Raw genomic sequence first — 24,049 nt, forward strand, 5'->3', positions numbered from 1 at the left:
TTCTAGTATATAGATTTTCCCCACCGCGCCCTCTGGGGCGGATCATACAGCACGCCAAGCTGGTCTTGGTGTGATGGAGCTATGATCCCTCACCATGGCGCGTGTGATGACCATTGGGTCGATGCTGCGGCCCCTCGTCGGAGTAACCTCCACGAGTAGCTTGTTTTAATGATTCTTGAGCACTTTCACTGCCAAGGGCTTCGGATAGGCGGTACCTGTCTCACCCAAGCTCTTGGTATTTCAGCCAAGACCGGAGTATGATCCACCCCCCCTTCTATATCTCTTACGGAGGGAAAAAGGGGGGTGGGTTTCCAGCTCTGGACAACATTTTTACGACAAGGTCATGGATGTGGCTTCGGGGTTCAGGTTATGTAAAATGAATCCCGGGCTAGCCAAAGAAAAAAAAAGGTTTTGAGTATGTGGAGATTTTGGCAGATGGTTAAGGATTTACTGCCGGGTTAGATACTTGTATTAGATGACTATAGCGAATCTAACAGTTCTGACTGATGAGAATAATTATCTGCTTCTTTGAAAATGTGATGAAATAATTGCGTAGAAGTGGCTTAACGGAAGCATTCTAAGACTGTCCAGTTATCTCGTGGCACGAAAGTTCTAAAATATCAATCGTGGCACTATGGAACCAAATTATTATACATATGGAAATTCTCTTATCATCAAGCTGGTAGATGTTCACCCCACTGATCTGGTATAGCATCCGGTGCCTCTAGGCTGTAACGCAAAGCCTCAAATGCCAAGAGAATCCAAGATATGAGTTTGCAAATTTTGGTCCATTTGTCGTTGGCTTCTCTCTTTCCAAGAACGATCCTTGTAGAATACCTACCTAATTACGTTTGATCTCTCCTAAAGAATAAAAATAAAGTTTCGGAGAAAAACACTAGAACGCAAGATTTGGCTGATGGGACTAGCGGGAGCATCCGCTTTCGCTGCTTGTAGAATGCTTAGCCACAGAGAAACCTTTTGAGGCGGGAGCTTCCGAAAGAGCTTATCGCGAACCTTATATACAAGCGCCATGAATAGACATATGCCACCAGAGATGGTTATCGGCCCGTCGGCCATGGGATTAACTTTTCGAATCGTAATTCTAGAACGAATAAATGGATAGAGAGCCAATTCTAGATCTAGAACGAACGTTGAAAGTGCGTATCTCAACGAAGACACGAGTCGGTAAAGCTGGATGCAAACTTTATACGCGAGGCTTGATTTTCTTATTTTCTTATTTTCTTATCTGGTGTATCTGGTGTATCTGGTGTATCTGGTGTATCTGGTGTATCTGGTGTATCTGGTGTATCTGACCTGTCTGGTCTGTGCCTATATAATGGCCGGTTTTCCCTCTGCCTGTGGTCGAGGTTTTGCTTCTTCCTTTTTTGCTGTTTACACAGCTTTCATTACTTACATCCCTCATGTTACTTATACTCTTACAAGCATTCTTATTCATATTATTCTTAACATTTCTACTCGCGTCCTTATTGATACCATTATTCATATACTTGGTTCTATCCTTACTTGAAGACTTTGGTACGTATATCCTTACGTATATCTTTACCTACACTATTGCCTACCGATACCTTTACTGGTGTCCTTTCTATTTCATCTATCCGTCTTCCGATTTCATTCATAACCATCAACTGCCATAATCTGACACGGTAGCCATTGCTTCTAGTACCTGAATAAGTCCTTGCTTCGATTCTGCTCCCTCATCTGGGATCGAGGCCATGTCTCTTTCCAAAGAAGGGATGCCGAAGGGAGCTGTTGCCGCGACAGATGGTCGCCGGCAAGGAAGAAAAGATTCTTCCAAAGGAGAAACTTCAAAAGGAGAATCTTCCAAGGGAGAATCTTCCAAGGGAGAATCTTGGCTGCAGCTGGGAAAGGGGGGGAAAGAGGCGCGAGGTACGGCGCGAAATTTCTTTTCGCTGTACCGGGAGTCCTCTCGCGAGGAGTCAGAGTCAGAGTCAGAGGCTGCATCCCGAATGCAGCCTCTGACTCCGCATGCAGGGGACGATGAGAAGCGTGGCGGCAAGGAGAAAAAGAAGGCCGACAAAGGGAAGGCGGTTTATAGGGATCCCTGGGTTATGACCAACCCGGATGTTCAGGTGGAGAAGAAGCGAGAAGTCGAGCCGAGTAAGTTTGCGACTATACACCTAGGTGCTTTCGATGCTTTTTTGAGACTAACGCAGGATGAACAGAGAAAGACGAAGGCGAGACTTCGGGTCTCTGGGGCGCCTTGGCAAAGCTGAGGCTTGATTATGACGAGTACCAGGAAGAGCGGGAGCTGAATCAGAAGCTTCAGCGAGAGCACGAGCAAGAGCTGGAACAGAAGCGGGAACAAGAGCAGAAGCGGAAACAGAAGCTGAAGCTGAAGCTGCAGCTGAAGCAGAAGCAGGCCAAGAAAAGACGGGAACATGTTGTTCCTTATCACGAGGCGGAAGACGGCTGGATGGTGGTGAGTGAGGGTCTGGACGAGTGGGACTTTACGGAGGAGATTGGCCGCGTACTGCCTCATTGACAGAGGGAACTCTGCAACCACCTTTGGAGATGTTGCCGAGCTCTGTTATTCTGCTGGCAAGTTTTTGATGAGGACATCGTTGACATGGGCTTAAACAACGCGGGCAGGGGCGCTTCATATGAGAGCATTGGAGTCTTGGGGTCATGGAGTCATGGAGGCTTTTGGATGCTTTTGGATGCTGTTGGATGTGAGGATGATAGCATGCGACGATATATTTTTTTTAAAAGAAAGTTTGGCCAGCTGAGTTGAGGCTTGATTTTATCGTATAGACCTTGAATATACGTTTGTGAAAGCTTGAAATAGGGTCTTGACCACCAGACTTTGACTGAGGTGATGCAGGTGATGCATTCACGGACGATGACGATGGTTATTCCGTATGCGAGATTAATCATAAGTGGCTTGATATTACAGATTGAAGAAATTTAATTACGACGAGGGGCTTTAGAAGTGGCTGAGTTATGGGCTGATATGGGCAACGACAGCAGCCGTTTTGACGATACGGACGAAAGCGACGTATGATGGTGGAAGATGGAGATGGCTCAAGGGTAAGGAGAAAGCAAGACAGACGAGTGATTAGTCCAACCTAGATTGCGCTTCTTGTTAACACACGTTATACATGTAGTTTACCTGTGGTTTCATATAATGGGATGAGAGCCACTATTACCTCTACAGTCTATGCTCTATTACATTGGATGGAGTGTCATGGGATTTGAAGCTGTAGCCTTGGGCTCAGCCGGCTAAAGTCCCAACCACAAGCTGGAGCAGGATAAATGCATGTAATCCGACGTGGGGCGACAAGGCTAATCCGTAATCGTGAAGTCTATAGGTTATGATATCCGAACACAAAGTATATATTAAAAGTTGTATGGCCTGGATCTGGAAATAAACACAAAGGAGCGCCTCAGGTCTACGCCCATTTCCACATCAATGGCGGCATTGTTTACCCCGAGCCTTACGCCCCGTACCTAGTGGTCTATCAATGCTACCACTAGAAAGCGCCGGCACCTTTTGGGGTCCATCTTTTGGGGCCGTTTGGGGGCCTTCAGCTCGCAACTATCTAGTGGGCTAAACCGCATGCGGCTCGGCCTTGGGTCGGGCCTAAATGGTGGCTCAGGAACGCCGTTTTACTAGGCGGATCAGGCTCGCTAACCGTTGGAAAGGAAGCCGTCTTGGCTCGCATCCTTGTATCGTTACGAATTCTACCTGTCAATTACATGTGAGGCAAAAGAATACAAGAAAAAAGACAGAAAGTATACAGGCTGAGACGCTGCGAATAAGTGGTGCTGTTCGAGAGGCATAGAGTGGGGAGTAGATGCAGGGAGCGAAGAGCTAAGAGACCCAAGTCTGACAGGTCACTTTTGAAGAGGCCAGCAGATGATCCTGGCGGCGAGTTCTAGATCGAAAAGGCACGGCTTGCGGTCTTACAAAGTACAGCAAACGGGTGATACAAGATTCCAGTAACTGAGATGGGACATAAGATTAAACAAAGTGGTGCCTTCCCGGCGTATACACCCCGACAGAGCACTGCAGTACTAGTAGTACCTGTATCGACTCACAGTGGCCAACTTATAGCGGTATCAGCCGCAGCGCACAGCTTCCAGGTACCTGTAGTAATTTTTTCTTCTCTCAACATCACATCATGCGGGCGTCCGTGTCCGAGACATTGCCAGGCCTGGCCTTGATTTGGCGCTGTACGGGTGATTTTCATTCGCTGCACAATTGAGTTCGGTGATGGCTCCTTGAGACCTGCATCTGGCAGCAGCATCATCATCGTCATCCACTTTCGAGTCTCGCTTCGCCTCTCCACCCGCCGTGCATCCAGGATCCGAGCCCGCATGTACACGATGCCGTATCTACAAAGTACGAGGACTGCCGAAGAAGACACAAAGACACTGACCCCAATCTGCGTTTCCGATTGGCGATGGCCGACAGGGATCATCCTTGATGCCGGGGATACGTGTGAACGGGTCGAGCGAGCCTTGCGGCGCACATACAGTACAGCCGCCTTCGCCCACTAAATATTATTGCCCCCTTTGATTGCCATCCACCGTCCCAGATGAGACGGGGCTCTGTGCCGGCCTACCAGAGGCGCCGTCAGCCTGTCAGTGATAGCGCAGCGAGGTTACAGGGGATGAGGAGAAAAGAAGCTGACCTGACATCAATCGTTGCTGCTGTCCCCTCTCGCTGATAGATTGTCAGTCAACCGTTCCCGGTTCTCACCTCGGATCCTGGAGCCGTGCCATCGCCCAATTGGTAATTGGGGCTAAATGTCTTTTTCATGTGGCTCACGGCGCCGGCGTGCAGAATACTACAAGTACAGCCCGCGACTGGTTTTGTGCGCGGTCGGCTTGACCTGACTTGCTGAAAATTCGGCTGCTGCATCTGGTTCAGCTGCGGTGCACTGCTCGAACTGATTTTTTTTCCCTTTTCCCCTGTAGATGGGACACGGGAAATATACACGGATTCCGACTGCTCGCTCTCTGACGGCGGTGAAGATGTCTTGCATGTGCGATGCCATTGCAACCTGAGCTTCTTCCTCATCGCCAGCTTCTCGACATCGCCATGTCATGGCACGGGCTCCTGGAGAGGGGCCTCACGCTGGTACGTCTCGTCGCCCTGGCGTTGCGCCCCAATATGCAACTCGACCTGCTGGAGCCGTCATGCGGCCGCGATTTCGCTTCTCTCCGCAACCCACAGCATCGCCAGCTGGCGCTGCATCTTGGGAGCTGAAGCGGGACGGGGCATCTGGGCTGGGGGCCGATTCACGCCACCATTGATTGACGCTGTGCGCCGTTTCTTAGCTAACTTTTGTCCTGCAGCCCAACGACACTCGAGTCGGGTCTGGTCGCGACGGCTCTAGCGGTGGTACTCTGAGCACGGCAAACGGCAACAAGACGGCTTCTCTGTCTAAGCTTGGTGCAACCTTTGCACCCGTTGCGATATACATGAGCATATGCTTGGTCTGTTTCATCTTTTTGCGGCCTCGGTTCAAGCGGGTTTATGCACCGAAAACGATCCCCAGTCTGCGATACCCAGAGTAAGAGCTCTCCTTCTTGTTGTTTCGAACTCTTTGAACGTTGTCTCCTCGTATAAATCTTTCTTTAATTCTTGATTCCCAAGATCTTTGCAATTGATTGTTTGTTCGAATCTCACACAAGCCATCTTAGAAAACCTACTCCTGAGCTGCCCTCTGGCCTATTCAATTGGATCAAGCCCTTTTACAAGATCCCAGACACTTACGTTCTCAACTATGGCTCTCTCGACGCCTACTTTTTTCTTCGATACCTCAAGGTGCTGCGGAACATTAGCCTTGTTGGCTGCTGCATCGTATGGCCTATCCTCTTTCCGATACACGGCACCGGCGGCAATGACCTCACCCAGCTCGAACTCTTGACGATTGGCAATGTCCTCACAGGATCGACAAAGCTATGGGCTCATGCCTTTGTTGCCTGGCTATTCTTTGGTAAGGCGCTGTTAGCAATTGGTCTATGTGATGCCTGCTGACATACAATCGAAGGGTTTACGCTATTTACAATCGTCCGAGAGTGCATCTACTTTGTTAACCTGCGCCAGGCATATCTTTCGTCGCCTTATTATGCTGATCGACTCTCGTCCAGGACCATGCTCTTGCTTTGTGTGCCCAAGCCTTACCGCGACGAAGCCAGACTTCGAAAGCTCTATGGCGATTCTGCGAAGCGAATCTTTATCCCACGCACGACTAAGGAACTTGCGAATCTGGTCAAAGAAAGGGAGGAGACTGCTATGCGACTAGAGAAAGCCGAGATTGCTTTAATCAAGAAGGCTAATGCGGCCCGCAACAAGCATTACCGCAAACATCCACAGTCTGCTGGCGTGCGGCGTTGGTTCACAACAGGACGTGAAATTCGAGCTTTGAATGGACGAAATATTGAAGATGGGAAAGACATGTCATCACATAACGAGATGAGCACTGTAGACAGCGGTGAAACTGTTCGACAGTCCAACGAGCCGAGGGAAGCGGTACTATCTGATATCCAGGTTGTGCCGGATATCGGAATTCAAGACCACATCAACACTTTCAACAATGAAGGAGGCAAAAATGTCACTGGCCATGAAGAAGAGGAGGTGATCAAAGCCGAGGATCTGGATTATGTTCACCCCTACGGCCTAGGAGACAACTTGCCGGACGTGAGAGGCTCTGTCGCAGCCCTGTGGATATCGGCTGAAGACAGGCCTCACCATCGACCCATTGGTAACTTTGGTCGTCGAGTCGATACGATTCGGTGGACTCGCAATAGGCTCAAGGAGCTTAACAAGGAAATCTTTCAATTACGACGTCGAATTCGGAGAGGCGAAGCCGAACCTCTGCCGGCCGCCTTCATAGAATTCGATACCCAAGAAGCTGCTCATGCGGCGCAGCAAGTTGTGGTGCATCATTTGCCGCTACAGATGGCCCCCGGACTGCTTGGGATTCGCCCAGAGGAGGTTATATGGAAATCCCTTAGGATGAGGTGGTGGGAACGCATTATTCGGCGCCTCGCGATTCTTTGTGCCATCACCGCCGCCATCATCTTTTGGTCCATTCCTGCGGCTTTCGTCGGCATTGTTTCCAACATTGATTTTCTGACCAAAGAAGTCCCGTTTCTTCATTGGGTCGGCGATTTACCTAGCTTTGTGAAAGGTGTTATTGGTGGTTTCCTCCCGCCTTTTGCACTGTCTGTACTCATGGCGCTGGTGCCAGTCCTCTTGAGAAGTAAGAAATCCCTTTCCATATTTTCTTGGCTATAAGGTGAAAAGTGAGCCAGAACTAACCGCTGCCTGATCTGTAGTTTGTGCTGCACAGGCCGGAATTCCTTCTCTCGTTATCGGAGAGCTCTTTACGCAAAACGCATATTTTGCCTTTCAAGTCGTGCAAGTTTTCTTGGTGACAACCATCACTTCCGCGGCCTCAGGAGCACTTCAAAGCATCATCGAGAATCCACTCGGCATCCAGTCACTTCTCGCACAGAATCTGCCCAAGGCTTCTAATTTCTACCTGTCATATATTCTGATCCAGTGCTTGGCTACTGGTGGAACCAGCCTCCTGCAGGCGTTTTCAGTGATTCGCCATGAAATTGTGGCGAAAACCACTGATGTGCCAAGGACACGGTTTCGAACATGGCGCAAGCTTCGACCTGCTCGCTGGGGCGGCATATTTCCCGTGTTTACGAATATGGGTGTAATTGGTACGTTTCACACTCCTATTTTCTCTCTGCCCATGTTAGACGATCATCCAAGCCATGCTCTCATCAACAGAAGCATTAGACTGACCATGAATATTCTTTACCAGCACTTTCATATGCCTGCATTGCGCCATTGATTCTTGTCTTCTGCGCTGGAGGTATGGCGTTTATGGGGATGGTTTGGAAATACAACTTGATCTATGTTTTCGACACATCGACGGATAGTAAAGGTCTCTTCTATCCACGTGCACTACAACAGCTGATTATCGGCCTTTATCTGGCACAAATATGCCTGATTGGCCTGTTGATTCTAAACAAGGCATATGGACCTATGGGGCTGGTCATTGCTCTTTTGCTTCTCACAGGACTCATTCATTTCCTGCTGAGAGACGCCATATCGCGTCTCATGTGGAATCTACCACAAACACTGGCACTGGAGGAGCAGATCCAAGAAGAGGAAAAGATGAAGCTCGCCGCCGAGAGTGACATTGCAGAAGCTGATGGCAATGATGCTGGCGGTGCAGCTGCTGCCTACTTTGATGTGGAACAAGCATTTGGCGAAGAAGAAGAAGAGCCCGACACAGAGGATACTGACGAAGACGATCACCATGTGGTCTCCAACAGGGGTCTGGAAGGCGCCAGCAGTCTCCGAATGGCTGTAACGGCATGGTTAAAAGCTGCTGCTATGAAGAAATTTAGCACCGAGGCAGACAAGTATGGCATTAATGAATATCTAAGGAGGACATTTGCTTTTCTAAGGAATGGGGATGGAGAGGAACCGCCAGGATTTCTCATCCGGTGGCTGCATCCAGAGGAGCACGAAGACTTTGTGGCATTACGCAAGCTGCTGCCTCAGGAAGAACGACCGCCGATTGCATATAGACAAGGCGACAAGCGTGCAACCTATGAGCCTCCGGAACTTTGGGAACCGAAGCCAACTCTCTGGATCCCCAGAGACGAGGCAAGAGTGAGCAGACAAGAGGTGGCACATACTCGGCTTTCTACGCCGATATTTGACCGTGGCGCAGAATTGAGCAAGTCTGGGAGGATTATTATTGATGATATTGATGCGGCTCCATTTGAGGAGCACAGGCGGCTATTGTAGCGAGCGAGTTGATTTTGTTTCTTCTACTGCATGTATTGTACCAGCATTGCTCCAAAGCCATGTAAGCTGTTTGAGTTAGTAGTAGGTAGTTGCTATACCCGACCACGCTGATAGGTGCGTGGCCACTGCTAAATAAATGTAATAATGAATCTTTAATGAGTAATTGTTCATGAGTTATCTTTTAAAAAAAAAAAACTGTCAATATACCTTTGATTACTTCTTCATCTGTAGAATGCCATACACTGCTTTTAGCAGCCAGCGCCACAGCATTCCGTTATCAGCCACACAGCAGCTCCAATTGACCCCACCACGCTCCAAGCTCCAAAATTTCTAGGCCTCGCAGATCTTTAACTGACATCTGCAATTGTGTTTCCTCGCATAACAGAATATTTCTGGAAGCCCAATCTTTCTCTCCTCCAGCAGCTCAATTCACATCCTAAAGCAGTCGCCATGCCTCTCGACACATCAACATACTCGCTCGCGCTGCTGCGCATCGACGGCCGCCGCTGGAACGACCTCCGTCGCCTGCACGCCCAGATTCACACCCAGGACGCCGCCGATGGATCGTCATATCTCGAAATGGGCCATACAAAGGTCATGTGCGTGGTGACTGGCCCGGCAGAGCCGCAGGCGGGACAGAAGAAGGGCACTGTGGGCAGCGCGCAGGCGACGGGGCAGAAAGAGGGAGCGAGCATTGTGGTGAATGTGGTGGTGGCTGGCTTTTCGAGCGTGGATCGCAAGAGGAGGGGGAGAAACGATAGGTAAGCTGAGAAGGAAGTGACAAAGAGGAAGAATGGAAAAAAGACTAACTGGGATATCTTTATAGGCGCATCCAGGAGATGGAGATTACGATTCAGAAAGCGCTGGCTGCCAACTTGCATACTCACCTTTTCCCACACTCGACGATTACAGTATCCCTGCACGTCTTGTCCCAGGACGGCTCGCTTCTTGCTGCGCTGATAAATGCGACTACTCTTGCGGTCATCGACGCCGGTATCCCCATGACAGACTACATCACAGCTTGTACTGCGGGTTCAACATCCTCCTACGCTGCGGGCGATGATGCAGCCGATCCTCTGCTCGACTTGAATACCCAGGAGGAGCAGGAACTGCCGTTTCTAACGGTTGGAACACTGGGAGACAGCGACAAGGTTGCGGTATTAGTGTGTGAGAGCCGTGTTCAAGTGAGCCGACTGGAGGGTATGTTGGTAGTGGGAGTGGATGGGTGTAAGCAAGTGAGGAGATTGCTGGATGGCATTGTGAAGCAGAAGGGAAGGAAGATGATCAAAGAGGGAGCCGTACGGAAGAGTGATATGATGGCTGTGAGCTTGGATGAGTAATGGGCGTTTCTTTTGGATTGCTATGCTTTTGGATGATACCAGGTGAGTTTTATGGAATTGCTCTTTGGCAACGATTATATTCAGTCTTGTTCAATTTTTTTCTTGTTTCTAACATAGATCTTGTTGTAGCTGTCAAAATATAGGCTCTTCTCAAAGCTCGTCATGCTCAGACTCCTCAGCTGCTGGGGCCTCTGTCTCGACCTTGGCCTCCTCGGTAGTCTCTGGCTTGTCAACAACAACGCCCTTGGGGAGCTTCTTCTTCTCGCCCTCACCCATGCGGACGGTGTCGATCCAGGACTCCACGCTGTGGACGCTGAACTCGCCGTCCTCGTAGCGCCTCCACCATCCACGGCGGGCGTTGAGGGCGATGAGCTCAATCTTACCCTGCAGACCGAGGGCTTCCTTTAGAGCGGCAGAACCTTCGACGTCGCTGTCCAGGGAGAAGAAAGGGAAGTGGCGCTTTCCGTGAACGTATTTGGTGTGGAGCTGGGAAACGGAGGAAATGATCTTGTTGCGCATCTCGGAGGTGGATGCGGGGACAAAGGCAAGGACACAGGTTTGAGCCTTGGACTGGAGGCAGTGCTCCTCGAGTTCGGCCTTGGATTTGAGAGCGGGGATCTCGATGAGGGTGGCTTCGGGTGCGGCGGCTGAAGAGGCTTCGGAGGATGCGGTGGATGATGATGATTCCTTGGCTTCCTTTGCCTCCTTGGCCTTGTTGGAGGTTGCTGCCTTCTTGCCAGATTTGGCCTTGGCCGGAGCTGGATCGGGGTTGGGGGAGCCGACTTGCTTGAGGAAGTCGAGCAAGTCCTTCTTGTTGAGCTCTCCGTCATAGGTAATAGGCTCCTTGCCACCTCCCGGGATGAGGACAAAAGACGGGAACGAAGAAATGCCAAATTTCTCAACGGTAGCCTTTTCCTTATTCCTCACCTGTCCCACCGAAATGACATCCAAATAATCAATAGCAATACTCCTCAAAAGCGCACTCGTAGTCCCCTTCTCCGTAAACAAAATAGCCTTTGGCTTCTCCCCATCCTTTTCCAAAAACCCATCAACGTCCTTATCCGTCAACTTGGCAACATGGTTGTTAATCTTGGACACCACCGCATCGACAATGCCGCTCGCCGTGCGCGGGCCCTGATAGTCCTCCACGACTGGACGGCCGGCCTTCTTGCCTGGGCGGACAATCTTGAGCGTGGGGAAGCCCTGGATGCCCATGGAGCCGCAGAACGGCTTGTTAGATTCATCGTCGCAGTCGACGGCGGCGACTTTGGCGAGGCCTTGGAGGTTCTTGGCGGCTTTTTCGTAGGCGGGCTGGAGGTTTTTGCAGTGGCCGCACCAGGGGGCGTAGAATTCGACGATCTGGGCGTGTTAGTTTGTTTGTGTGTTTATACATTCATAGGGAGTCCATGTGAGAGATGACTTACGGAGGTGTGGTTGGACTGCGCAATGAGACGGTCGTATGACTTGCCGTCTACTTGTAGGACGGGAGAGCTCTTGGAGTACATGCCGGCCTGAGCAAAGGGCAGAGCGGCAAGACTCGCCGCCAGAGTGGCGAGGAGAGTTTGTTGATGCATGATTTATGGGTTAGGTATATGCAAAGACGTGTAAGTGTGTCCGTAAGTGAGAAGTGAGAAGTCTATTTGTAATATCACTGCGATCTCTCAGTAGGTGATACTCTTGTTCATTGAAGGCTCCCTCACTTTGACACTTCAATAGAGTGAAATTAGTGAGTGAGGAGATGGTAAATGGAAATGCGACGTCGGTGCGACGACGATGTCACAGCGCTTGAATTTATAGTGGCTGTTCCTGGGCGAAATTGGGAATGAGATTTCAGAAAAGGCCACGCTGGAGGGTGCACAGTGTGAGGTGTGGCTTACCAATAGGACAGGGCGGTTTAGCACTGGGGCCTGTAGCTGACTTATAGAAGGGGTGGGATGTTCAATATCGGGGTGATATTTTTCGGCAGACAATACAAAGTCGATTCGATCTTTGATAATTTTAATTTATCCAAGAATGAAATTTCTAAACATGTATGTGGAGAATAAACAGCATTCTGGTGTCAAGACTTCTAAATACGTGTATCTTATTTCAAGCACAGTGTCATTTAGCCAAGCCGTTTACTTTGGCAGCTTCCATATCTGTCAATCGGGTGGCGCGACCTCAGGCGGGGCAAACGCTGTGGCTGGTGCTGAGTAGGCTTGGAGCAGCTGCCTCTGCCATGTGGACAAATGTGGGGGAGACGCATCGTCACCTCATTACGTCGCTGGCAAGGCAACTCTCAAACGATCTCCATCTCTGCTCTATCACTCGAAATCTTATTGTCTCCCTTTCTAGTTTGTATTTTTCTTTCTCTTCGCGCTGCTGCTATCTACGCCTCAAGTACAGCAGGGAGAGTGCAAATCACAATGGCTGAGCCAATCCCCCCGCCGCTCAAAATCCCCGAGGTCAGTCGGTTCCTCAACCGAGCGAACCAGCTGCGCGCCTTTAAGCCAGCCATTTCATACTGGTGTATGTGTCTCGTTCATCTATATCAAAGCCTTCTACATGAAAGTCAGCTTTCTTACGCATAAGAAAAGGCGAATACCACGCCGTCAACCAGATTGTAGGAAAGAGCCTCCACACCACCGACGATGACTGCTTCAGCTTCACAAAGACGCTGCTCGAGCGCCTCGAGGCCACAAAGTCGGAGCGCCCAGACGACGATGCCATCATGGACAACACGGCAGGCCAGGCCTACGTCGAGCAGTTTGCGCAGGAGACGTTTGATCGCGCAGAGAGGACAATGAGGGCGAACAAAGTGACGAGGTGAGCACCGCATAATGGATAAAGTCCTCAGCATCACATCTGATTCTAACTGCTTCCCCAGACAAACCGCCGATACCTTCGACGCAGCCGCAACCTTTTTCGATCTCACCCACGAATGGGGCACCCCCGAACCAGACGTGCTCCAAAAGATCAAGTTCGCAAAGTGGAACGCCGCCCGCATCCTCAAGGCCATCCGCGAGGGAAAAGACCCCAACGAGTCAAACCCCAAGCCCAGAGAAGAAGAGGACGAGCCCGCGCTCGATCCTCTAGATCCCGACGTTCAGGAGCTTACGGCTGCTACTGCGGCACCACCACAGGCCGCATTCGTGGAGGACGCTCCTGATGGCGGCGAGCCTTCGCGGGTAGAGCAAGTCCAAGACGGATATTTCCCACCACAGGCCCCTGAACAGCCGCAGAGCGAGCCATTCGTCCCGTCGCCAATGAGTACCAGCCCTGCTCTGCCCGCAGAACCTGTTTTCCCGATGCAGCCTCCGCATTTCACGCCTCAGCCTACACCTGCCATCACGCCCCTTCTTCCTCCGCAGTTCACATCCTTTGCGCCGCCTCCTCAGCCTCCTCAGCCAATCAACCCATCCGTGCCACCTGCATGGACGGCTCCTACAGCTCCCGTCCCGCCGGCCATTGCATCTCCCAGCCACGCACCGGCTCCGATAGCGCCGCCGCCGGTTCCCACGCTGGGAGGTAGACAGGGAGCGGCGATAGATCAGAAGAGCATGGCGCAGGCGCAGAAACATGCCAAGTTTGCGATATCTGCGTTGAATTTCGATGATGTGCCGACGGCGGTGAAGGAGCTGCGGAATGCGCTGTCTACACTTGGGGCACTCTAAGGAAAGGAGAAGGAATAGGAGGAGAAAGTATTAGTTTTGGGAAATTGAATCTATATGAGATACCAGATGTAGCGAAACGCACGCGATTTTCAAGTTTTTGACATAGTTTCAGGAGTAATAATAGCCTATAGAAGGAATGATGGTACATTTGAACTACCAATGCAAAGAGAACGCGTACCCTCATTTGGGGTTCTTGACGCCGTAAACAAAAGACTGACGCTTTGAAGAGTAAAGGTGAGTAGAAAAGAAGTAATGAAATGTTTAAAACAAGGCGCCTGTTCATATAATAGGATACATCCATCGTAACAATCATTCCAGCAAGATCCAACCTGAATTTCAATATCCATTGCTCCATGCCCATTACGCCACAACCATTAAACCAATGTTGTGTGCGTTTCCGAACCCCTGGATCGGAACGGTCTCGATTGGCCTATTAGGATCTGGCCCAACCGTCACCACAGGTTCTTCTTCCTCTGCATCAGTCCAGCCGCGATCTGGTCCCCATTGGATCGATAAGCCTTCCTTTTCGGTCACCACCTTGAAAAGGCCAGTCATCATAGCGCCCGATTTCTTGACGCTAGACCAGGCGTCGAACTCAACAGCCTTCACCGCCGGCAGCGCCTCAAGAACGCTGGCAAGAAGCTGACGGCTGAATTTCTCGTAAAAGCCCTCGGAGCGACGGAAGCCCTTGAAGATGTTGTCGCTGGGGTCGCATTCCACTAGGACCTTGAGCGTGTGCACATTGACGCAGTCCTTTAGCCCCAGCGCATCGTTGACAGCCCACCCCTTGGGTGGCGCATTCCACCCCGGACCGAGGCGCAATTCCAAAGAGGTGATGCATTCGCGCTGGCGGGGCTTGAGACGGGCGAGGATGGGTTTCTTGCTCTTGAAGTATTTGCCGGGATATGTGGGGAAAATGCGAAAGGTTCGGGTGCCGTAGAAGAAGTAGGTTGCCTCGTCGCGGAGCAGCTTGCAGACGCGCATGAGGCCGAGCCGCTTGTGGTAGCGCTTGTAGTTGTCTGGGGAGAGGTCCAGGACGTTTTCGTTTTCGTCAAAGTAGTATTCGTAAATCCTGACGCGCAGTTCTGAGGGCAGAGAAAGGAAGTGAAATGGCGTTGCCGGGACACGCGGTGGCTTCTTTCGAAGTTCGATGATGGGGGTATCGAGCGTCAAAGACGCGATGTCAACGGCCAGGGAATCGGCGGAAGTAGTTTCTGGCTTGTTGTCGCTGCTGCCCGCCACGATCTGAGATGCTTCTTCTGGAGCCTCGATCTCGATCATGCTTGAGGCCGCTTGAGGCTTCTGTATAGAGATTATGTGCGCCTTGTTTCCTGAGACGTGTGGTTTATGCGCCCCAGCTTGCGACTTCTTGACCGTGGCTTGCGCCTTTCTTGGGGCAGGCGGCGGCACAGGTTTGGTCATCGACGGCCGACGGCCGGAGATCTTGGAGGGATGCTCAGACATGATGAAATGGCCGAGCAAGAAAAAGAGATATAGCTTGTTTCCAACTTCGAGATGTGGCGAATTATGTTGAAGACGCAATCTGTATTGTAGGACCGGCGGTTAAATAGGGCGGAATTAAGTCAGTCAATCAATTGCAAGGAACGAGGTGCCTCGTCGAGGGTGGTTCCATGGCGAGATGACAAGACTCGAGATGAACCACCCTCTAGAATCCACCAAACGCAAAAGCCATGATAGGGTTCCTGAGTGATTGGCGGAAGACGAGACCCGAGGGATCAGGCGATGATGAAGGAATGGCGGGTGTTCCAGATGGCGCTGAGACAAGGGGTCCTGGGGTAAGAGTTGCCAGTAATATCACTGCTAATGCGTAGTAAATAGCCAAGATGAGCGTCGTATTAGGATGAGAGAGAGACAGGACCAAAACAAGGGTTTGCTCGTGTGAGGGGAAGGCAAAAGACGGAAAGCTGGGGAAGGCCGATTTTTGTCTTATGACAAACCGGGAATATCACACAAAGTACCCGGTACCGATCGGAGGTTTTGGGCCAGAAAGCGGAAAGGCCGAGAGTTCTCCAATTGCTGGCAGCGCCTTGCACGTGAGCCGGACGCGAGCGCGCTAGGCCGGACGCGGCATTGAGGGGCCCAAATGGGGCAAATGCAGAAACCCCCACTTCGAAGAGAACATGCCAGAATCGCTTAAACTCCGGCAGATGCATCCCAGACAAAAAAAATCTCTTGGATGACGGAGGCGGGCCAATACGCAAGAGGAGAAGAGCGAGAGTCACTAACAAGCTTCCATTCTGCGACCAGCCAACGCTCGCAACAGCCACTCACGAGCTTTGGACCCGGCGGCATCGAGATCAACGTCCAGCGGCCTGGACATGCGCAATTGAGCATTCTCGCCTTTCTATCTGTCCCGCCACATCAGACGACGTCTCGTCTCATCTCACGATGCTCTCCAGAGTAGCTCAGGCCTCTCGGCTGGGGCTGACGGCCGGCCGGCTACCACGAGCTGCGGCGCTGCAGCCTCTCCGGATTCGCCCAGCGACAGCAGCCCCAGCTTCTCTACTCCTCCGAGCCTATGCGAGCAACAAGCCGAGCTCTGCGCAGCGGCCCAAAGACACCCAGAAGCAGGCCTCATCAACACCGAAAGACCCCGCCGCCGAAAGCTCATCAGCGCCAGAGGACAATGTTGCCTCGCAGAAGCCCGCCGAGTCTGCCGAGCCTGAGCCCATCCCCTTTCACAAACTGCCTGATCTCACGCAGGGTATTCCTTCAACATTAGAGGCCGAGCTTGAGCAGAAGGCGGGCAAGTCGCAGTCGCAGTCTCAATCGGCGTTGGAGGTTGGCGCTGAGGAGGAAGCCGGTGGTGGTGGCCGAGGCCGCGGAGGAAGAGAAGAGTATGTCTCTACCAGCGAGCGCAACCGCAAATGGTGGACTCGCTTCATGCTGGCCGTTGCTGGTTCAGGATCGGCTCTTAGCATCGCATACATGGGTCGCAACTGGGAGGACTCTATCGAAGCCGATCGTCACCCGGATATCCCCAACGGCTGGACCCCTCTTCTGTGGTGGCAGCGCACCAAGGCTCGATGGGGCGAGTCTGTTTCTTACTACCAGGATCCAGCGTTTGAGAAGCTGCTACCCGATCCCGACCCTAGCTTCGAGCGACCCTACACCCTCTGCCTCAGCCTGGACGACATGCTCATCCACAGCGAATGGACTCGTGAGCACGGCTGGAGAGTCGCCAAGCGCCCCGGCATGGACTACTTTATCCGATACCTGAGCCAGTACTACGAGCTGGTTCTCTTTACTACACAGCCCTTTGGCATGGCAGAACCTGTTGTCCGAAAGCTGGATCCTTTCCGCTTCATCATGTGGCCTCTATATCGCGAGGCGACCAAATACGAGGACGGAGAAATTGTCAAAGTAAGCTCTACGCAACAGATTCCATGCAACGTCTCTACCTCTCTTTAGCTTCGAGCTCAAGCTAACTCTATCTCAACTAGGATCTCGCGTACCTCAACCGTGATCTGTCCAAGGTCATTATCCTCGACACCCACGCCTCCCACGTCCGCAAACAGCCCGAGAACGCCATCATTTTGAACCCCTGGAAGGGCGAGGCCGGCGACAAGGAGCTTGTAGCTTTGATTCCCTTCCTCGAATATATCCACACCATGCAGTACTCGGACGTGCGAAAGATTCTAAAGTCCTTCGAAGGAAAGCACATTCCCACCGAATTCGCCCGCCGAGAAGCCATTGCTCGAAAAGAATTCAACCAGAAGCTTGCTGAAAAGAAGGGCCACGGAAAGCCATCAGGCATGGGTGCTCTCGGCAACCTGCTGGGACTGAAGCCCAGCAAGATGAGCATGACTGTGCCCGTTGACGGAGAGCAGGATCCTACCGAGGCTTACGCACAGGGCAAGATGATTCAGGACATTGCTCGCGAACGCGGCCAGCGAAACTACCAGGCTCTAGAGAAGGAGATCCGTGAGAACGGCGAAAAGTGGCTCAAGGAGGAGCAGCAGGCCATGGAGAAGGCCCAGCAAGAAATGATGAACAGCATGATGGGCAACTTCTCTGGCATGTTTGGATCCAAGAAGGAGGGTGGCGAGGCTCCCAAGGCGTGAAGCAACCCCTTTCAACAATCCTGAAAATGAAGACACAAAAATAAGGTGATGGATACGGCGTTTCACTATCTCTCCGCTACATAATGGTTTCAGCTTTGTAATAATTGTAAAAACATCAAAAGGGGGGAGGGGAAAAAGGAAACGCGAGAGAAGAAGGGAAAAAGCAATAGGGCAGGATATGGTTCTCGCGTTTGCCAATCGAGAGGACAGGATTTATTTGCATATAGAAATATTCTCGGCATCATGGGCCTTTATGCTCGAATTGGGAAAGAGGGAAAGGGGATGGGCGCGATGCGCGATGCGCGAGGCTGCGTTTCGACGGGCGCCATGTTGTTTTTGTTTTTGCTGCGACAAGAAGGATGAAAAATGTACTTCTGTGTAAATCGAATTGTATACTAGAGGATGTACGAGATGATGATGGGCTATATTGAAGAAGAGATGTTTGGGGATTTGACTCTGTGAAGTATAGTAAAGTGAAGATGAACATGGCTGCAAGTGGCAATGTGGGTGTCGTGTTTGTGTCTACTCTTCTATTATCTTGATTCCCCTTCTATCTTATAAGTCAAGCAGCTGAATCGATAAAGGATAATTCGCTTTTCATTACGAAGTATTAGTGATGTTTTAACTAGGAAATATTTAGCAGTAAAGATTGATATCATCAGCACATCGACCAAACCTAAAAATTATCAGCTTTTCACATAAATTTCTGTCCCCGTCCTCCATGTAAGACTCTCACAATTCATCTCTTCCACCTCACATTTCGCCGAACATCCACAGACGGAGCCGTCACCGTTGAACCACCAAACGAAGCATCACAGAAAGGAACCGCAGAAACCGTCGCCAAATCAGTCACAGTGGCCGTCACAACGCTTACAGAAACAGACCGAGACGGCTGCTGCAAAATCACGACGTGAGCCGTTCCGCCTGAAGAGCTGGTGTACGTGCCTGGCAAGAGAGTCTGGTAGTCTGTTCTGAGGAAGTTTGTTATAGGAGTGAGAGTGGTGAGTGGTAGAGGGCGAGTTGTTGTCGTTGAAGTGGTTGTGAGATTGATCCAGCAGTGGTCACAGCGAGGATTGGTGACGCATTGGAAGTATCTGCGAATATTACTCTTGTTTAGCAAGAAGCAGTCTCTTTAGAAGCAATAAAGGGAGGGTTGGAAATACTCTTCGCCATTCTTGTCCTCGATGCGAGAGCAGTCACACTCCGCGCCGGGTTTGCACATGTCTGTCCAAGGATCTCCAGTCGTTGTTGGACTCGGAGTAGTCGATGGCGGAGGCAGCAAAGTAGGAATTGAAGGAGCGGTAGTAGTTGGAAGAGGAGGATCAGTCGATAAACTTCCACCACGTAGATTCAGATGCGTGGGAAAGTGAGGGTATGAGAGGACGACGGGCAGATGGAAGAGAACTGCTACAAGGAGACGTAAGACTAGCATTTTGACGGAGAGAAAGGCTCGGTAAGAGAAGACTGTTGGTATTAAAGCGTCCATTGGCGATTTATGAGACTGTAATTTAGAAAATCATTTTGAATCAACAGAGGAGACGGAAGAGGGTATAAATAAGACGGGCATATCTTGTTTTTAAAAGTCTGTAATATCATATTTAGATGGCTGTTACAAGGCAGACATTGAGTTTGCTACACAAGATCGTGGCCACAAAGCTTCCCGGGAACTATATCCAGTTGTTTGCTTGTCCAGCCCGCATCTCGATTTTGATCACTTTCTTAGCGTCGTATTCTGAACTTGGTGTATGGTTGGTCACAACGCATGACTGCAATATCTGTCCTGCGTCGCTTCCATCACAGTAATAGTTAACGCGCAATCTTGCTTGGTCATACGCTGTCATTGTAGACTAGAGCTTTGATAGTCCGCGTATGGTCGATACATCCCCAAAGCACGATCCACAAAGTGCTACATCCACAGAACGCTCTCGGTCTATGCAACACATGGCTCAAATTGCCTCTCGGCAACCCAGGCGCAGAAAATGCGGGATCTTATGCATGATCTATGTCGCACGGCCGATACGAGAAGTGATCATGTGCAATCCGATACTGAGCTCAACATTCTAGAAAATATGCTATAACGATGCAGATAGGGTGATGACAAGGTAAAGCGAGTGGGATACAAAAAGCTTATCATCTACGAAGGCAAGCATCTCTGCTGATGTCTTTCAATGCATGCTATGAAACCAGGAACTAAAAGAATAAAACCTCGTGTTCGTAAACCTGTGCCATCTCCAAAAAGTCAGAAGGCAACAACACCACTCATACATTTACCGACCTGTGCCCGTCGCCTTTTACAAAAGAACCCCAAGCAAACAAACGTAACGAGTGCCTTTTGCCTCCTCTAAATCTCAAGTACCTATGCTACATTAAAATGTGTTCTATTGTATTGTACAAAAAGAAAAACTCTTGGGTATTTCGCTGCGTATGTCCAAATCACCCGTTCATCTTCGCATGTCCATTCTGTGTCGTCGTCGCCGCTGCTCTATTGCTATTCTTATTCCACCACTGTGAAAATCTGCGTCTGCCCCATTCAACTGCTTCAAAGAACCGCGCGTCCACGTCAACACCTGCAGCGCCCATGATGGTCACCGCGATATACACCAAAAAGGCCACAACCACTCCCAAATCTAGAAAGTGAACGAACCACCAAAAAAGCGGCGTGCCGAGGCGACAGTTGACAAACTCGTATTCCCACTCCCACGTCTCCTGGTTGAACCACATGCTGAGCAGGCCAGCGTTGCCGTTAAAGTCGCCCATCATGCTACGGACGGTAATCTCTCGGCGGCCTGGGACACCTTCAGATATCAGATTAGGTAGCCCTTGAGCCTGGGCATCACGCCATCTCGCCACTTCCCAGAAGCGCTCAGCTGGATCTGTGCCGTTTGTCTGGTTGATGAAGTGGTACGTGTCACAGCCTTCGTGGTCGTGGCCGTTGAGAATCAGACCCTTGCGGCCCCTTCCGCCGGCCGCGGCGTTGGGGTCCTTGTTCATGCCGTAGAAACCTTCGAGGAAGCCCTTGCTGGCATCTGCACTCAGCAGATACTGCTCCTTGACGCCGCCGCCTTCTTCCGCGGTGTGGAAGTCGAAAAAGGGCGCGTCGACACAGACGCCTTCGGGCTTGTAAAGAGGAATGTGGGTTAGGACGAGAGTGAATATTCCCGAGTACTCGACAGCAGCCGATGTTCCGATAACCTTGTTGATAAACTGATATGTCTGGTCCTGCAAAGTTGCGTTTTTGGCAGGGGTATCCAAATTCATGTCGTTGAGAACAACAATGCGAATCTCGGGCTCTATTCGTGTCGACTCGGGGTTCGTCGCATCGTCGTGCAAGGTGGCTAGCACATCGGTGTCGTTGATCGGAATTCCGAATCGAAGCTCATAGTTGACCTTGCCAAAGACACGCTCGAACCGGTCCAGTCGTTCGGGCGTCAAGTCGCCCGCATATCCAATATCGTGGTTCCCAGCAACGTTCATGATTCTTCTTGTCCAAATGTCCTCCGCCTCGGATCCATCCAGCATGCCCGCGAGTTCATACTCGTGCTCTGGCCACACGGCGACATCGTCGGGCACTCTCTCTCCGCCGCGGAAAGCTCGCTCCCAGAACCTGTGGCCCCGTACGTCAAATTCATCATCCTCTATCCATTGGCTGCCCAACAGGTCTCCGAGCACCGTAACATGAGTTGGGCGCGACCACCAGTGCAGCGTTCTGTAGATGTGGGCGAGGTAGAAGTCGTTGCCGAAGAGGTCGAAGCGTTTGCGCAAAGACTCGAGGAACCACGGGATGTCTTCAAAAAAGATGTCGACAATGTCGTGCACAATCTGCCGCACGCGTTCGCGAAAGCACCAGTGCTCGGTGCGAAACGTGACATGGTCGAAGATGCTGAATATATGGGGGAACGTGCCCAAGATGACGGTTGGGATCGACGTATCGCCCTCTAGCTGAGGATCGCCCAGAGCAAGAAGCCGGAAGGGAGCCAGCTGCGTCGGCACATGGTCTGGTTCGGATTCGAGTCCGGTGTACGGCCAATGCAGCTGTTTGGTTGCTTCAAAGGCCTCCTTGGAGTCTCTCGACGGCAGAGGAAACGCGCAGCCGCCGAAAAAGGGATAGAGATAGAGATAGATGGTGCAGGCTATCGCCAAAGGCACCAGAAGGCCCAAGCCATTGCGGAGAAACGCCGCGACTAACATGTAGCCAGCCGCATATGCAAAAGACACAAGAAAGGTGGGAAGAGAGGGAAAAGAAAAAGGTGAATTATAAATAGTAAGTAAAGAAGAAGAAGATGCTGGCCTGGAGGTTGATGGTCTCGAGAGATGGTGGTACGTACTGCAGATACTTTAGTGGATTGGCGCTCAGGGGTCCAGTCCGTGGATGCATTGCGCGGCCTTAGCAGCAGCGTGGCGCTGGTACTTGACTTTACTGCATAGCTGGGTGTGTTTTCATGTATCTGCTGGTGCCCCGCATTAGTGCTATCCGTAGCGGTATCCCCTGAAGCCAGACGAGTTTCTAGTCAAGAAATAGGAATCAAGTTAACAAGAAGAGATTACCTGTAGCTAAAGGTAATAAATCATTAAGCTAAGCTTGCTATAGGAGAATTCCATTGAAGGGCTACGCTAATAAGCAAAGACTTTCAGAAGAAAAGTAGAAATTATTTTATCTTGATTCCTTCTTATTAAAGCTGAGTTCAAGTCGCGTATCTATAAGCTCTGCCAAGTGGCGTTTGACCTGTTCAAGTACAATCTCACGACAGTCTTTCATTACATCTTCTTTTACCTCCTCTATGGTCTAGCAATATGCGCAGTATCTGTATCTTTAGATCCGGATGTTGAGGATGAATATCTGGTCACTACCTTGCCAACGGCGGCAATGGTATACAAACTGCCTTAGAATCTAACAGCAAGGACAGCATGGATCCATCCTCGGAGAAATGCCTTTTGGCCATAGAGGACATGATGGACGGGACAGCAGACGGTGCGCAAAGAGTGCTGGATGTCCGGGAAGCAACTTCCCCGTTTGTAATCTGAAGCCTTGCCAGATAAAGCAAACTCTATTACAAACATTGCTAGGTACCTATATATATGGCTACCTTAGGTAGGCTTGTATAGGGTATCGTCTACTAAAAACACATGAAGCAATAGAAGTCTCTTGACTTACTGTGGAAACCATGTTATTGTTCACGGAAGCATTCCACCCAACGGAATATTAGCCAATGACTCAAAGGACAGGCCACCAAGGCGGGAAGTCATTCTTTTGAATATGAAGCAGCCGAAAGAGCACCACACGGGCATTTGCGCTGCACGTGAACTTTGGCATCCGGAGAAACGAAAAGTGAATCTAAATCAAGATTGATGTATGGGCGCTTGCCGCTTCGTGGCTATTCACCTTCCTGCGGCTACTAAAAGGACACAGGAAATACCAAAGACTGGACACTTACCGCATTCTCCAAAATCCCCAGACTGCGCGAGAGAAGCTGGAGGCGGTCGAATGCGAAAACGAGAGGATAAGGTCAAAGTTCCCAATGGGCAAGACAAGAGAGTCAGAGTGCTTGTGCCTGATCTGGATGAGTGTGCAAAAACATAAGTGAGGCAGAATAAGGCACTTTGAGTATCTGCCACCTACATCAACAACGCCACTCTCCAATATCTTACATATAAGACTAAACGTAGCCTCCACTATGTCTTTTGAACACCTCCACATATCCTAAAGCCATTGCGTCCTCGCTTTCGGCGACTTTATAGGTGTGGGCTTCTGCGTCTTCAAGGCCACCTCCAAGCATAGCGCATTACTATTAGCAGCTCCAGCTATCCGATATTATGAAGCAAGTGCGTAAAGTACTTCAAGGTGAAAAGGCGGGTGAGTGTAATACTACAAATAAGGGGTTGAATAGAGAGCTTTACTATAGCAATAGCTCTCTTAAATGTACCGGGCCAGCCGTAATATCCGCGAGCGTCCTCCTCTCATCGTCAACATGAACGTCATGTTTAGTTATTATACACCAGTACCAGACATTGCAGAATTGGCAGTGTGTCAGAAGTAACCGATTCACTAGGGCTGGCCTACATCATATGCGCTGTGATTCCATACCTATCTAGACCAATACGCATGTATCCTCGGTATCACTAATCAGGTAATGGTCAGCCAAG

At 50.6% G+C, this 24,049-nt stretch overlaps 8 protein-coding genes across 8 annotated transcripts; 5 read left to right on the forward strand and 3 right to left on the reverse strand.

The window, feature by feature from the left end:
- Positions 1-1,733: 1,733 nt before the first annotated feature.
- TGAM01_v205225 (hypothetical protein) lies at positions 1,734-2,524 on the forward strand (the record flags this gene model as incomplete). Its single annotated transcript, XM_018803385.1, has 2 exons — positions 1,734-2,139; positions 2,205-2,524. The coding sequence occupies 2 exons, from the start codon at positions 1,734-1,736 to the stop codon at positions 2,522-2,524; spliced, it is 726 nt and encodes a 241-aa protein (XP_018663423.1).
- Positions 2,525-5,035: 2,511 nt separating this feature from the next.
- On the forward strand, positions 5,036-8,830 carry TGAM01_v205226 (hypothetical protein; the record flags this gene model as incomplete). Its single annotated transcript, XM_018803384.2, has 6 exons — positions 5,036-5,125; positions 5,344-5,561; positions 5,692-5,987; positions 6,042-7,256; positions 7,333-7,728; positions 7,833-8,830. The coding sequence occupies 6 exons, from the start codon at positions 5,036-5,038 to the stop codon at positions 8,828-8,830; spliced, it is 3,213 nt and encodes a 1,070-aa protein (XP_018663422.2).
- Positions 8,831-9,280: 450 nt separating this feature from the next.
- On the forward strand, positions 9,281-10,170 carry TGAM01_v205227 (hypothetical protein; the record flags this gene model as incomplete). Its single annotated transcript, XM_018803383.1, has 2 exons — positions 9,281-9,591; positions 9,657-10,170. 2 exons carry the CDS (start codon positions 9,281-9,283, stop codon positions 10,168-10,170), a joined length of 825 nt encoding a protein of 274 aa, XP_018663421.1.
- A 150-nt stretch (positions 10,171-10,320) lies between these two features.
- Positions 10,321-11,744, reverse strand: TGAM01_v205228 (hypothetical protein; the record flags this gene model as incomplete). Its single annotated transcript, XM_018803382.1, has 2 exons — positions 10,321-11,529; positions 11,595-11,744. The coding sequence occupies 2 exons, from the start codon at positions 11,742-11,744 to the stop codon at positions 10,321-10,323; spliced, it is 1,359 nt and encodes a 452-aa protein (XP_018663420.1).
- Positions 11,745-12,575: 831 nt separating this feature from the next.
- TGAM01_v205229 (hypothetical protein) lies at positions 12,576-13,823 on the forward strand (the record flags this gene model as incomplete). Its single annotated transcript, XM_024549599.1, has 3 exons — positions 12,576-12,678; positions 12,726-12,975; positions 13,037-13,823. The coding sequence occupies 3 exons, from the start codon at positions 12,576-12,578 to the stop codon at positions 13,821-13,823; spliced, it is 1,140 nt and encodes a 379-aa protein (XP_024405632.1).
- Positions 13,824-14,183: 360 nt separating this feature from the next.
- Positions 14,184-15,287, reverse strand: TGAM01_v205230 (hypothetical protein; the record flags this gene model as incomplete). The annotated part of the gene is made up of 1 exon (XM_018803380.1): positions 14,184-15,287. The coding sequence occupies one exon, from the start codon at positions 15,285-15,287 to the stop codon at positions 14,184-14,186; it is 1,104 nt and encodes a 367-aa protein (XP_018663418.1).
- A 945-nt stretch (positions 15,288-16,232) lies between these two features.
- Positions 16,233-17,908, forward strand: TGAM01_v205231 (hypothetical protein; the record flags this gene model as incomplete). The annotated part of the gene is made up of 2 exons (XM_018803379.1): positions 16,233-17,207; positions 17,288-17,908. The coding sequence occupies 2 exons, from the start codon at positions 16,233-16,235 to the stop codon at positions 17,906-17,908; spliced, it is 1,596 nt and encodes a 531-aa protein (XP_018663417.1).
- Positions 17,909-20,341: 2,433 nt separating this feature from the next.
- TGAM01_v205232 (hypothetical protein) lies at positions 20,342-22,096 on the reverse strand (the record flags this gene model as incomplete). The annotated part of the gene is made up of 1 exon (XM_018803378.1): positions 20,342-22,096. One exon carries the CDS (start codon positions 22,094-22,096, stop codon positions 20,342-20,344), a length of 1,755 nt encoding a protein of 584 aa, XP_018663416.1.
- Positions 22,097-24,049: the final 1,953 nt, after the last annotated feature.

Source organism: Trichoderma gamsii (genome assembly GCF_001481775.2).
Source record: "Trichoderma gamsii strain T6085 chromosome Unknown Scaffold_16.2, whole genome shotgun sequence".
NCBI lineage: Eukaryota > Fungi > Ascomycota > Sordariomycetes > Hypocreales > Hypocreaceae > Trichoderma > Trichoderma gamsii.